At 40.1% G+C, this 15,726-nt stretch overlaps 1 protein-coding gene across 9 annotated transcripts in view; it reads right to left on the bottom strand.

Annotated features, from left to right (window-relative positions):
• ASCC1 (activating signal cointegrator 1 complex subunit 1) overlaps nucleotides 1–15,726 on the bottom strand; it is a 116,850-nt gene that overhangs the window by 94,515 nt on the left and 6,609 nt on the right. For all 9 annotated transcript variants that reach the window (XM_045040123.1, XM_019813249.2, XM_006937855.5 and 6 more), the window contains exons 4-5: nucleotides 11,796–11,893; nucleotides 3,975–4,153 (exon numbers count right to left, since the gene is read on the bottom strand). In XM_045040123.1, coding sequence (XP_044896058.1) covers nucleotides 3,975–4,153; nucleotides 11,796–11,893 — 277 coding nt within the window. The remainder of the gene's footprint in view (nucleotides 1–3,974; nucleotides 4,154–11,795; nucleotides 11,894–15,726) is intronic.

Consider the following 15,726-nt stretch of genomic DNA (forward strand, 5'->3'; position numbering starts at 1 on the left):
GCCCCACATCATGGGGCTCTGTGCTGGTAGCATGGGGCCTGCTGGGGATTCTCTCTCTCTCTCTCTCTCTCTCTTTCTCTCTCTCTCTCTCTGCCCCTCCCCTGCTTGTGCTCCCTCTCTGTCTCTCAAATAAATAAATAGGGGCGCCTGGGTGGCTCAGTTCGTTAAGCATCTGACTTCAGCTCAGGTTGTGATCTCTTGGTTCATGAGTTTGAGCCCTGGCATCAGGCTTTCTACTGTCAGTGCAGAGACAGCTTCCGATCCTCCGTCTCCCTCTCTCTCTGTCCCTTCCCCGTGCTCGCTCAGTCTCTCTCAAAAATAAATAAACATTTAAAAATAAACAAATAAGCATTTAAAAAAAATGAACACCCTCAAAGATAAACAGGCCAAGACATAAAGAAACAAGAATTAAATACATGAAAAAGTCTTATCTGTACTTAGATCAATGGAACAGAGTAGAGAACCCAGAAATGGACTCACAAACGTATGGCCAACTAATCTTTGACAAACCAGGAAAGAATACCCAATGGAATAAAGACAGTCTCTTCAGCAAGTGGTGCTGGGAAAATTAGACAGCAACATGCAGAAGAATGAACCTGGACCACTTTCTTACACCATACACAAAAATAAACTCAAAATGGATGAAAGACCTAAATGTAAGGCAGGAAGCCATCAAAATCCTCGAGGAGAAAGCAGGCAAAAACCTCTTTGATCTTGCCTGCAGCAACTTCTTACTCAACATGTCTCTGGAGGCAAGGGAAACAAAAGCAAAAATGAACTACTGGGACCTCATCAAAATAAAAAGCTTCTGCACAGTGAGGGAAACAATCAGCAAAATTAAAAGGCAACCGACAGAATGGGAGAAGATATTTGCAAACAACATATCAGATAAAGGGTTAGTATCCAAAATCTATAAAGAACTTATCAAACCCAAAAACCAAATAATCCAGTGAAGAAATGGGCAAAAGACCTGAAGAGACACTTCTCCAAAGAAGACATCCAGATGGCCAACCGACACATGAAAAAATGCTCAACATCACTCATCATCAGGGAAATACAAATCAAAACCACAATGAGATACCACCTCATGCCTGTCAGAATGGCTAACATTAACAACTCATGCAGCAACAGATGTTGGTGAGGATGCAGAGAAAGAGAATCTCTTTTGCATTGTTGGTGGGAATGCAAGCTAGTGCAGCCACTCTGGAAAACAGTATGGAGGTTCCTCAAAAAACTAAAAACAGAACTACCCTACGACCCAGCAATTGCACTACTAGGCATTTATCCAAGGGATACAGGTGTGCTGTTTCGAAAGGACACAAGCACCCCCGTGTTTATAGCAGCACTATCAACAATAGCCAAAGTATGGAAAGAGCCCAAATGTCCACCGATGGATGAATGGATAAAGAAGATGTGGTATATACATACAATGGAGTATTACTTGACAATCAAAAAGAATGAAATCTTGCCATTTGCAACTATGTGGATGGAACTGGAGGTTATTATGCTAAGTGAAATTAGTCAGAGAAAGACAAAAATCATACGACTTCACTCATCTGAGGAATTTAAGAGACAAAACAGATGAACATAAGGGAAGGGAAACAAAAATCATATAAAAACAGGGAGGGGGACAAAACAGAAGAGACTCATAAATATGGAGAACAAACTGAGGGTTACTAGAGGGGTTGTGGGAGGGGGGGTGGGCTAACTGGGTAAGGGGCACTAAAGGAATCTACTCCTGAAATCACTGTTGCACTAGATGCTAACTAATTTGGATGTAAAATTTAAAAAATAAAATTAAAAAAAAAGCCTTATCTCACCAATAATCAAATAAATGAACAATCAAGCAATAAACTAATATTTTTTGGCAACTGGATTACAAAAAAAATAAGAACCTTAAAAGAATGGTAACACCAATATTGGCAAGGATGAGAAAAGGAAACTCAAGAAAACTACAGTTTGACATATAGTGTTATAACATTTCCTAAAGGTAATTTGGAGACATATATAACAAAACCCTCACTCTTTCTCTCTCTCAAAAGTAAATAAACATTAAAAAAGAAAAAAAAGGGGGAGGGGTGCTTGGGTAGCTCAGTCAGTTAGGCATCTGATTTGGGCTCAGGTCATGATCTCAGCACTCGTGAATTCAAGCCCCACGTTGAGCTCTGTGCTGACAGCTCAGAGCCTGAAGCCTGCTTCGGATTCTGTGTCTTGGTCTCTCTCTGCCCCTCCCCCACTCGTTCTCTGTCTCTCAAAAGTAAATACACATTAAAAAAAAAATTGTACACACAAAGACTCTTTTCCATTTCCAAGAATTTACTAAGAAATTACTTAGACTAGCGCAGAAAAATGTATGCAAGAAGAGTCATAACATCATTATTTATAATGAAAAATAGAAATTTTAAAAGATAGAATAAATTATTATATATCTAGGTAACAGAATAATAAAAGCAGCCATTAAAAATCAAGTTATCTGGAGGCGCCTGGGTGGCTCAGTTGGTTGGGCATCCGACTTCGGCTCAGGTCATGATCTCACAGTTTGTGAGTTTGAGCCCCGTGTTGGGCTCTGCACTGACAGCTCAGAGCCTGGAGCCTGCTTCCGATTCTGTGTCTCCCTCTCTCTCTGCCCCTCCCCTGCTCGTGCTCTGTCTCTCTCTCTCAAAAATAAACAAACATTAAAAAATTTAAAAAAAAAATCAAGTTATCTGAACTGTTATCGAAATGAAATTATGTTTTTTAGTCATCACTGCTAGAATTTCCTTCCTGTCTCCAAAGCAAAAGTAAAGGTTTTTGTTCAATGACAAAACAATGATAATGGTATAATGCAAAATTGCAAAGAAAGCAGGATATAAAATCATACACATACCAAATTCTAATTTTTAAACATTTGTTTTTGTGCCACAATATTATCTCTCAGTGGTGAGATTACGGGTGACACTTTATTCATCTTTTCTTTATTTTCTAAACTTTCTAGAAAAAACATGTATTATAAAAAAAAAGAAAAAATATTTATTAATGTTCATAAGTTTTTTTAAACCAATGTTTCTTTAAATTGCCCAAAATTGGGGCGCCTGGGTGGCGCAGTCGGTTAAGCGTCCGACTTCAGCCTAGGTCATGATCTCGCTATTCCTGAGTTGGAGCCCCTCATTGGGCTCTGTGCTGACAGCTCAGAGCCTAACGTCTGTTTCAGATTCTGTGTCTCTCTCCCTCTCTCTCTCTGCCCCTCTCCCATTCACTCTCTGTCTGTCTCTCTCTCAAAAATAAACATTAAGGGGCGCCTGGGTGGCGCAGTCGGTTAGGCGTCCGACTTCAGCCAGGTCACAATCTCGCGGTCCGGGAGTTCGAGCCCCGCGTCGGGCTCTGGGCTGATGGCTCAGAGCCTGGAGCCTGTTTCCAACTCTGTGTCTCCCTCTCTCTCTGCCCCTCGCCCGTTCATGCTCTGTCTCTCTCTGTCCCAAAAATAAATAAACGTTGAAAAAAAAAATTTTTTTTTAAATAAAAAAAAATAATAAATAAATTGCCCCAAATTATATCCAAAAGGAGGTTTAAAATTTGTTTTCTAATCTAGATTATCTGCTCTTATCCTGGTCACAAGCATTTCACTGTTATATAAGAGGACAATTCTATATGCAAATTTCTTCTAGTTACTAACCCCAAATAAGCCATTACCACCCAGGGCAGAAGATCTACAGATAATGGTACTTCATTAATATTTCCATACACAAGGTGCAGAACAGTATATATTTTAGAATGATCCTTTTATGTCTTGAAATTTTTAAAGAATAGTTCAGTAACACACAGAGGCTTATGTGCTGATATGTCTATATCTTTTTTTCAGTTCAGAATCAAAAGAAATCAGAAATGGTTACCTTTTTTGGTGGGAGAAGAAATTTATACCTTTCTACTGCTTGAATTATGAACAATCTTTGCACCCTTTCTTTTTAACTTTTTGTTTTGTTTTGTTTGCTGCTTACCATGGAGCACTTCTCCAGTACTTCCTCTTGGAACTTCAGGAATCGCTCCTGAACCTCAACTTCATTGAGGAAAAAGGCAAGGAAGTGAGTGAAGGGCTGCTTTCTTCTAAAAGTGAGCAAAAGAACATCGATCCGAGTTCGGGCTGAAATAACACCACTTCGATGCTGTCCAGTGATTACTGCAAGCAAAAAAAAAAAGGAGGGATGTTTAACATGACCATCAGACGCTTGTAAAATAAGTGACCTTGATACTCTCATCTCTGGAGAGCTAAAACAGTCCCGAATGTGCACATAATTTCTGAACAAGGGACAGTATCAAGGGTAGGAAAGTTACCAATGAATTCAATCTAAGCAGAATGAGGTTTAAAAACAAAGCAGTGTCTGGATGGCTCAGTTGCTTGGGCGTCCAACTTCCGCTCAGGTCATGATCTCGCAGTTCACGAGCTCTAGCCCTGTGTTGGGCTTTGTGCTGACAGCTCAGAGCCTGGAGTCTGCTTCAGATTCTATGTCTCCCTCTCTCTCTGCCCCTCCCCTGCTCACATTCTGTCTCTCTCTCTCAAAAATAAATAAACCTTAAAAAAAATTTAAAAACAGAATATCCTGGGGTGCCTGGGTAGCTCAGACAGTTGAACACCTAACTCTTGATTTTGGCTCTGGTCATGATCCTAGGGAGTGGGATTGAGTCCCATATTGGCTTCACATTGCATAGAGCCTGCTTCAGATTCTCTCTCTCCCTCTGCCCCTCTCCCCCGTTCACATTCTCTTTCTCTCTAAAAGAAAAAATAAAAATAAAAACAAAAACAGAGTATCCTTAAGACCACCTGATGAAGTAGGAAAATGAGTTTAAAAAGCTACACAGCCAACCCTTATATCTTGCGGTGAGAATGTAAAATGGTGCAACAGCTACAGAAGAGTACGGCAGTTCTTTAAAAAGTTAAAAAGAGGGACACCTAGGTGGCTCAGTTGGTTAAGCATCTGACTTCAACTCAGGTCATGATCTCACGGCTTGTGGGTTCAAGCCCTGCATCCGGCTCTGTGCTGACAGCTCAGAGCCTGGAGCCTGCTTCGGATTCTGTGTCTCCTCTCTCTGCTCCTCCCCGACTCATGCTCTGTCTCTCTCTCAAAAATAAACATTTTTTTTAAAAAAAGTTAAAAGAGAATTACCATATGATGAGCAATTCCACTGTTATATAGAAACCCAAAAGAAGTAAAAACAAGAGGTGCCTGGTTGACTCAGTCAATAGAGCATGTGATTCTTGATCTTGGGGTCATGACTTGGAGCCCCACATTGTGGGTACGGTTTACTTTAAAAAAAAACAGATTTTAAAAAATAATAATATGAAATACAGGAAGAAAAAAATCCAGAAAAAAACATTAAAAAAAAAACCAAACAGGTGTTCAAAACCACTTGTATACAAATGTTCAGAGCAGCTCTATTCACAATACCAAAAAGTGGAAACAATGGAGGTGTCCATTAACTGATAAATGGGTAAACAAAATGTCCTGTCTCCATATAATGGAATATAATTCAGCCATAGAAAAGAGAATGAAGTACAGACACATGCAAAATTATAAATGAACCTTGAAAACATTATACTAAGTGGAAGACCCCAGATACAAAATGTCACTGTATGTTTCCATTGATAATAGCCAGAACAGACAAATGCAGAGGGACAGAAAGCAGATTAGTGGCAGCCAAGGACTGGAGGCAGAGAGGAGCGGGGAGCAATTGCTTAGAGGGTATGGGATGATAAAAATGTTCTGAAACTAGATAATGGTGGTGGTTATACAACACTGTAAATGTACTAAACGTCAGTGTATTCAACACTCTAAAATTATCAAAGGCAGGAGTGGGGGCTGGCTGGCTCAGTCAGTACAGCATGGAGCTCCTGATCTCGGGGTCATAAGTTCAAGTCCCACGTTAGGTGTAGAGTTTATGTAAAAAAAAAATGGTCAAAATGGCAAACTTTATGTTGTGTATATTTTAACCACAATTTTAAAAAAGTATGAATACATCACATAGAAATTTAAATAACAATATAAAAAATTAAAAGCAAAAACTGGAATTTTCTGTCATGTGAATTTTATCTCAATTTAAAAAAAATACTGTGGAAATAATTATTAGACATTCACTACAGTGAAAGGACAAAGGAGAGTCTACTACATATATATAATCCTATCATATATGTCTGAAAACAGGGGGTACCTGAGTAGCTTAACCGGTTAAGCGTCCAACTCTGGATTTTGGCTCAGGTTGTGATCTCATGGTTCATGAGATCGAGCCCCGCATCAGGCTCTGTGCTGACAGCGTGGAGCCTGCTTATGATTTTCTCTCTTCCTCTCCCTCTGCCCCTCCCCAGCTCACTCACGCTCTCTCTCTCTCAAAATAAATAAATAAACTTAAAAAAAAAAGTATGAAAACAGAAAATTAAAGTAAAATCTTTATCTTTATCTACATTATATGGATGGATACCAAATGCCCATGTTTTGGTATAATCTGGCCTTCTTTGATCTAGACTATGTCTTTATGTATAAATGAAAGTTGGTGGGGGAGCCACAAAGCACAGACCACTGTGCAAAGAAAGAAAATCATTTAAGGATAATACAATCTCTGTGTAAGCAGAGATTAAATCTCTAGGTTGTAGAACTGGCAGGGCGTGGTTCAAAACAGCAACTAAGGAAAGGTGCAAAAGATAAAAACAAAGAACAAAATTGGCATTTTAACAGACTATTTTTTGAGAAAGAGAGGGCGCAAGTGAGCAAGGGCAGAGAGAGAGAAAGAGAGAGAGAGAAAGAGAGAGAGAGAAAGAGAGAGAATCCCACCAGGCTCAGAGAGGTAGAGAGAGAGAAGTGGGGCTCACCCAATGCAGGGCTCATGCTCACTTGAAGCAGGGTTCATCCGAAGTGGGGCTCATGCTAGTCCAAAGCAGGGCTCAAGCTCACCTGATGCAGGACTCAGACTCGTGAACTGTGAGATCATGACCTGAGCCAAAGTCCAAAGGTTAACCAACTGAGCCACCTAGGTGCCCCTCAACAGACTATTTATTAAAATGGTTAAAGACAGACTTCTGAATAGGATATAAAATATTAAGGTATTAACTGTAATAGCAGCAAAATGGGCTATGTGCTTTAAAGACCACAAAGCTTGTCCTTCCAAGCAACTGCAGAAGGCAAAGAGATAATTCCATGTATTTATCCTAACACTCTCTGTTAGAGCACTTGAAATGTTCAATAAAAACAACCTTTTCTAAGAATGAAAGTATCAAAGCCATTTTATTACAAAGAAACAAAATAGAAATATCCAGGAAAAGAGGTAGATTATTAATGAATGGATTAATAGCATGAGAACCATTTGCCTAAGTAAAAAACTGACAGGAGTAATAGTGAAAACTGACAGGAGTACGCCAAAAAACGTAAGTAGAGATACAGTGTTTTCTAATGACATTATTTATATTATCAGACAGAATACCTGGAGAATCCAAAAGACTCAAATTCTCAGTGAAGGGATCTATCTATCTATCTATGCGTAGTAGATACTCAAATGTTGTGCTAGAGAAATGCTGATAAAGGAGGTTCAAAGGCAAACAGAGACAAAATTAAAGGAGAGAAGAAATTACCTCTGCCAATAGAAATTAAAGGAGAGTAGAAATTACCTCTGCCAAAAATTTGGTGAGAAATTAAAAGAAAAAGGAGAAGGAAAGGAAGCTTAAAACTCGTCTTTATGTTTTATTTCTGTAAACATCTGGTACAAAATGTTAAATCTATTCTTTTTTATTAAGAAGGTGGTTTGGGGGGCACCTGGGTGCCTCAGTCGGTGAAGTGCCCAACTCTTGATATCAGCTCAGGTCATGATCTCGCTATCTCCACCTTGGGCTCAGTGCTAAGCGTGGAGCCCGCTTGAGATTCTCTCTCTCCCACTCCCTCTGCTCCTACTCTGCTCACGCATGGTCTTTCTCAAAATAAATTTAAAAACTTTAAAAAAAAAAAAAAAGAAGGTGGTTTGGTAGGAAGTACGACCAGGGTACTTGGGTAGCTCAGTCAGTTAAGTGTCTGACTTCGGCTCAGGTCATGATCTGAGTTCATGAGTTCGAGCCCTGTGTAGGGCTCTCTGGTGTCAGCACAGAGCCTGCATTGGATCCTCTGTCCCCCACTGTCTCTCTCTGCCCCTCCCCAACTTATTCTCTCTCTCAAAAATAAGTAAACATTAAAAAAAAAAAAGACAGACCAATGAGATGCTTTCATTTTTGTAACACAGTACACTGAAAAGGGCACTGAAAGGTACTCAGAGTGACTTCCCAAAAAGCCTCAAAACTGATCAAATAATGACTAAAGATCAAATATGATGAGGTTAGAAATATTCTACAAACACTAATATCTGAGAAGACCAAAATTCAGCTGGTCTAGTGACTACAACATGGGATACAGAGGAAAAACAGAATTAAAGGCATTGACATTAAACTTTTTTTTTTAAGTTCTTTATTTATTATTTATTTCTGAGTAAGACAGAGAGAATGTGAGCAGAGGAGGGGAAGAGAGGGAGAATCTCAAGCAGGATCTGGGATGTCAGTGCAGATCTCATGAAACTGTGACATCATGACCTGAGCCAAAATTAAGTCAGACACTTAACTGACTGAGCCACTCAGGAACCAGACATTAAACTTTTAAGAACCAATTCTCTAACTACAATGACAATATAATTTTATTTTTTTTATTTTAGAGAGAGAAGAGAATGCGTTTGAGCGGGGGAAAGGGGCAGTGGGAGAAGGAGAATCTTAAGCAGCCTCTACACTCAGCATGGAGCCCGACACAGGGCTCAATCCCCATGACCCTGGGATCATGACCTGGGCCAAAATCAACATCAAGAGTTGGATGCTCAACCAACTGAGCCACCCAGGTACCCTGAGAGTATCATTTTAAAAGCATTTTCTGAGGGGCACCTGGGTGGCTCAGTCGGTTAAGCGTCCGCCTTTAGCTCAGGTCATGATCTCATGGTTCATGAGTTTGAGACCCGCATTGGGCTCTGTGCTGATAGCTCAGAGCTGGGAGCCTGCTTCGGATTCTGTGTCTCCCTCTCTCTCTGCCCTCCCCGGCTCATGCTCAGTCTCTGTCTCTCCCAAAAATAAACACTTTTTTTTTTTTAATATAATGTAAATCATTTGAAAGAGAGAGAGAGAGAGAGACAGAGCATGAGTAGGGAATGGGCAGAGAAATGAAGACAGAATCCAAAGCAGGCTCCAGGCTCCGAGCTGTCAGTACAGAGCCCAATGCGGGGCTCGAACTCACAAGAAGCAAGATCATGACCTGAGCCGAAGTCGGATGCTAAACCAACTGAGCCACCCAGGTGTCCCAAAAATAAACATTTTAAAAAAAAAAGAAAAGAAAAGAAGCATCTTCTGATATCCTGAGACTTCAAAACAGCCTAGATGACCAGATCCTTGCCAAGAGGACAAATTAAAACCTACTAAATCATTCCCTTCTTTAGCCTCTCTAGTTTTAGGAGAGGCAAAAGAAAATGAATAAACGAAAGCAAATACCACACCAGTGCAACCTGTCTTAGTCTCACATTATGACTCAATTTACTCTAACCAATAAATTTGATTTTTCTGTATACTATACTTCCCTACAAGACCAATAACCAGTTTATCCTCGTTTTCCAATTAAATTAGTTCCACTAAATTCTTACTTTTAACGATTAGACACACGGGTTTCCACACTGAAATATTTGTGCTTTCTAAGTCAAAATGGAATCTTTACAACCTGCCTACCCTTTTCTGGATAAGTTTTGGAATGACTCCAGCATCTTAAAATGCCTAAGAACTCCACATTTATACCATGTTATAATTTTTACTGCAATAAAAGTTGTTATAGCTACTATACAGATAGAAAAAATGAGGAATATATTCAACTGTTAACAGTGATTATGTCTGAGGTTCATATTACAAGACATTTCCCTTTATACTTTTTTTTACTTTTTTTTAAACATTTCCCTTTATACATATATATAATTTCTATAAGCTTTTGTTCTTTTGAAAGCCTGTATTAATCTACAATCAGGAAAAAAAAACAGATAAAGAAATAACCTTGGGGCGCCTGAGTGGCTCAGTCGGTTAAGCATCTGACTTTAGCTCAGGTCATGATCTCACAGTTGGTGGGTTTGAGCCCCGCATCGGGCTCTGTGCTGACAGCTCAGAGCCCAGAGCCTGCTTTGAATTCTGTGTCTCCTTCTCTCTCTACCCTTCCCCCAGTCATCCTGCTCACTCTCTCTCTCTCTTAAAAATAAAAATTAAAAAAAATTTTTTTAAAGAAATAACCTTTACTGCAATTATAAAATTACTTCAGTATTTGCAGCTTGAACTTTAATACTTACGGAAAGACCTGGATTTTTCCATCTGTAATTCTAATGAGCTGAATATTTATTTTAATGAGAGTTCTTCAAAAATGTCATTAGAGTTCCTATGTTAACACCTGCTGATGTTACCAAAGGACTGAGAAAAACTCTAGCATTCTGCTGTCCGATACAGGAGCCCACACGCACCCAGTTAAATTAAAAGTTAAATGAATTAGAATTAAATGAAGTTAAAAATTCAGTTCCTCAGTCATACCAGCCACATCTCAAGCACTCAAAGTCACACATGCTAGTGGCTCCTGTACTGGACAATGCAGGTATAGAACATTCCCATCATTGCAGAAAGTCCTTCTGGACAGCACAGCTCTACAGTCAACTGCATCTTATCTGTCATGATGATTACGCTTACAAAAATGAGAAGAAAACTGGTAATTTTTTTCTCCTAAGACTTAATAAAACCCATGGGTATTTATAGAAGATGTATTATTGGTGGCTGCTATGCTTATTGGACTTTGAAAAAGTCCTATCATTTTGGAATGAGTTTTGTAAAATGTTGTCCCTACAGTGAGTGCCCTTCACTCAAAGCCATTTTACCACACAAGCCTGTGCCCTTGGTTCACACTGATGCTTAGTACAGACACTTTCTTTTTTTTTTTTTTTTTTAATTTTTTTTTTAATGTTTATTTATTTTTGAGACAGAGAGAGACAGAGCATGAACGGGGGAGGGGCAGAGAGAGAGGGAGACACAGAATCGGAAGCAGGCTCCAGGCTCTGAGCCATCAGCCCAGAGCCCGACACGGGGCTCGAACTCACGGACCGTGAGATCGTGACCTGAGCCGAAGTCAGAAGCTTAACCGACTGAGCCACCTAGGCGCCCCAGTACAGACACTTTCTGACTTGATTTATACTCAACTATTTTTCCTCACTTGAGCAGTTACTTGAATCAGGTTGTTATTTTAATCATTGCTTTTACAATATCCTTCCCAGTCTACAAAGCAAGGTAAAAACAAGACAACACCTTTGAAGAGGGCTGAACTTGATTTCAGATTTGCTGACCTCACTGGTTTTCCTCGAATTCTAACTTTAAACAATTCACAAACTCCATTTCAAGCTAGGAAAGCATAGAAGAATTTTCCTATTACACAACAAAATCTGGAAATTTTATAACATCAGTGCATGGTAAAGTATAAAGTGAAGGCCCAGGTACTCAATGAAGATAAAGGTGTATAACTACATGTTCCCTCATCGGGAGACTGATACTGATTATTTATAAAAAGCCCAATTAATGTATCATAAAAAGGCCAAAGAACCCCATAAAGAATACAGTCACTATTCAGTTCTGCCCATGGACACACACACACACACACACGCACACACACACAAAGAATATAGTCACTAAACACCTCTGTTGGGTTCACACTATTCCATACACATGCAAAAGTGATTGCAAATATCACACATATACCAAGTCTCACCAATTTCTCCTTCTTGTCCAGGCTTAGGAATGCTAATAGAAGTTTTGGTTTCCACTTCTAGTTTCTTCCTAGTGTCCCCTCTCTTTCCAACTATATGCCTATAATATAGAGAAAATTTAATTAATGGAAGGATAGTAAGTCAAATGCATCAGAATAAAAAATTACATATTTAAATCATACGTAGCCAGAGATACTCCCTTATAGAAAAGTGCATCAGTAAAGGCTCAATATTTGTGGAGGAAATTACAAGTCATATAGCTTTATAGAATGTGCTGCAATACACCAATTGGCAAAATAATGCCCTAGAGTCAGTTCAATATATAAACAAAATAACCAGGCCCAACACCTATTTGCTCTTCAAAGTTAGATTCAAAATCTGGGTCTGCAATTCAGTAAAAAGAAACCTGGCATAGTCTCAAAAGGCACTCCCAGCAACCAGTGGGTCTACAGTTTAGGGAAAACGTTGTCCTTTCAAGAGCAAATTAACCATATTATGAGTTCATCCTGCAAGAATTATCCTTAATAAAATAAGGGTTGGGGCACAGGGGTGTCTCAGTAAGTTAAGCGTCCGATTCTGGATTTCAGCTCAGGTTATGATCTCATAGTTCATGAGATCAAGCCCCACATTGGGCTGTGCACTGACAGCACAGAACCTGCTTAGAATTCTTCCTCTCCCTCTCTCTCTACCCCTTACCTGCTCATGCATGCATGTGCGCGTGCTCGTGCGTGCTCTCTCTCTCTCTCTCTCAAAATAAATATTAAATAATAATAAAATGAAATAAAGGTAAAGAGCTTGGCAAAGAGAAAGGTCCACCATTCAGGACAGATTATTCAGAACAGCTTCAAAAGCAAAAAGAATAAATATGTAACCCTCAGGCTGAATTCAGCAATACACGTTTTGTTCAGGAGATTCCACCTAAAAATGGGGAAATTTAACCTAAAAATATAGATTTCCAGGTTCTTTAGAAAAATTAGTAGATCTGACAACTCATGGCAATAGGCTGGAGCTTACTCTAGTCCCTAAAAATGGAACATGAGCTTATCACAATCCCCATCACTCCCTACTCTGTTTCATCTACTCCAATTCCACCATCTATTGACTCACTTACATTACTTGCCTGGGCCTCCTAGAATAAATAGCTCTGACAATCCAAGGTTATCTTCTGGAACCCAGAGTAATTAGATGTGTTAAAGTAAAGAAACTACTGGATCCCTGGAGAAAAGTTTCAGAGTCTATAAAGCACTGAAGATGCAAAGACAGGACCATAAAGAGAAAAAAACTTCCCATCATCAACAATATTTCACCTTCTATGACTTCAGTTACAGTATGCAACCACATGAGTGACTAAGTCTAAGACTGTGCATTTGTTTTTAAATGGAATAACCAGCCCAGTTATCTCCATTAAGATGCACTGTAGTAAGCTGGTTTAAAAAACAAATGTTTGGGGCGCCTGGGTGGCGCAGTCGGTTAAGCGTCCGACTTCAGCCAGGTCACGATCTCGCGATCCGGGAGTTCGAGCCCCGCGTCAGGCTCTGGGCTGATGGCTCAGAGCCTGGAGCCTGTTTCCGATTCTGTGTCTCCCTCTCTCTCTGCCCCTCCCCCGTTCATGCTCTGTCTCTCTCTGTCCCAAAAATAAATAAATGTTGAAAAAAAAAATTTTAAAAAACAAATGTTTAGAAGAGGACTGAAACACAATTCTCCAGTGGTTTGTCAGTGTTGGGCTAGAGAGTCTATTCCACCAACTCTGTCAGGCTTTAGTCTTTCCATGCCTTATCAATAAGGGGTACTTACCTTTTTTTTTAAATGACCGAGAGAGTGAGAGAGAGCACGTGTGTGGGAGCAGGGGAGAGGGACAGACGGGAAGAGAGGGAGGGGAAGAGAGAGAGAGAGACAGAGACAGAGAGAGAGAGAGAGAGAGAGAGAGAGAGAGAGAGAGAGAGAGAGAGAGAATCTTAAGCAGGCTCCATGCTCAGTGCAGAGCTCAACCTGGGGCTCAACCTCACAACCCCAGGATGATGACCTGAACCAAAATCAAGAGTCAGATACTCAACAGACTGAGCCACCCAGGATCCCCAATAAGGGTACTTTCAACCAGGCTACTGTTGTTAGCATGTGGCTAGTAGAGAAGCCTATTAACAAGTAGCTGGCTTAGGGCACCTGGCTGGCTCAGTGGGTGGAGCATGCAACTCTTAATCTCGGAGTTGTGAACTTGAGCCTCATGTTGGGCGTAGACATTATTTAAAAATAAAATCTTTAACGGGATGCCTGGGTGGCTCAGTCGGTTGAGCGTCCGGCTTTGGCTCAGGTCATGATCTCGTGGTTTGTGAGTTCAAGCCCCGTGTCGGGCTCTGTGCTGACAGCTCAGAGCCTGGAGCCTGTTTCGGATTCTCTGTCTCCCTCTCTCTCTGCTCTTCCCCCACTCATGCTCTGTCTCTCTCTCTCTCTCTCAAAAATAAATATTAAAAAAATAACAAAATAAATAAAATCTTTAGGGCTAACAGACACACGAAAAGATGCTCAACATCACTCATCATCAGGCAAATACAAATCAAAACCACGATGAGCTATCTCACCTCATACCTGTCAGAATGGCTAAAATTAAAAACACAAAAAACAACAGGTGTTAGCAAGGATGTGGAGAAAGGGGAACTGTCCTGCACTGTTGGTGGGAATGCAAACTGGTGCAGCCACTCTGCAGAACAGTATGGAGGTTCCTCAAAAAACTAAAAATAGAACTACCCTATAATCCAGCAACTACACTATTAGGTATTTACTGAAAGGATACAAAAACACATTCACAGGGGTACATGCACCTCAATGTTTATAGCAGCATTATCAACAATAGCCAAATTATGGAGAAAGCCCAAATGTCCACTGACTGATGAATAAAGAAGATGTGGTGTGTGTATACACACACACACACACACACACACACACACACACACACACACACACAATGGAATAGTACTCAGCCATCATAAAGAATGAAATGTTGCCATTTGCAATGATGTGCATGGAACTAGAATGCATTATGCTAAGGGCAATAAGTCAGTCAGAGAAAGACAAATACCATATGATTTCACTCATATGTGGAATTTAAGAAACAAAACAGATGAACACATGGGAAGGAGGGAGGAAGAGAAGAGAGGGAAATAAACCATAAGAGACTCCCAATGATAGAGAACTGAGGGTTGATGGAGGGAAGTGGGTGGGAGATGGGCTAGATGGATGCTGGGAGCACTGGGTATTGTATAAAGTTATGAATCACTGAATTCTACTCCTGAAACCAATATTACACTGTATGTTAACTAAAATTTAAATTTAAAAAGTAAAAATAAATAAAAATTAAAAATAAAAATATTTTTAAAAAACACAAAAAGTAGCTGGCTCAAAGTATTATTAATAGCCTAGGCATTTTAGAGAGGAAGTAGTTGAGGTTAAAGAAGTTTTAGACTTAAATCCTGGGCAAGTCATCTAACCACTCTAAGCCTACTTCCTCACTTAGAAAAATGGAATGAATAATACCTAAGTACAACAAAGTTGGTGTAAGGCTTAAACGTGATCATATATAAAAGGGCTTCCCAGTGACTGGTACATAGCTCAGTATATTCCATGCTATCCCCAAATGGCATCCTTCCAATTAAGACTACTGCCAGGTTCAAAAGAGGTTTACATGAGGAATCTAAAACATTCACTACAATAAAAGATACACGGTGAAGGGGCGCCTGGGTGGCTCAGTTGGTTAAGCGTCCGACTTCAGCTCAGGTCATGATCTAGCGGTTTGTGAGTTCGAGCCCCGCGTCGGGCTCTGTGCTGACAGCTCAGAGCCTGGAGCCTGCTTCGGATTCTGTGTCTTCCTCTCTCTCTCTCTCTGCCCCTCCCCTGCTCATGCTCTGTCACTTTCTGCCTCAAAAAAAAAAAAAAAAAAAC

Source organism: Felis catus, chromosome D2 (genome assembly GCF_018350175.1).
Source record: "Felis catus isolate Fca126 chromosome D2, F.catus_Fca126_mat1.0, whole genome shotgun sequence".
Taxonomy (NCBI): Eukaryota; Metazoa; Chordata; class Mammalia; order Carnivora; family Felidae; genus Felis; species Felis catus.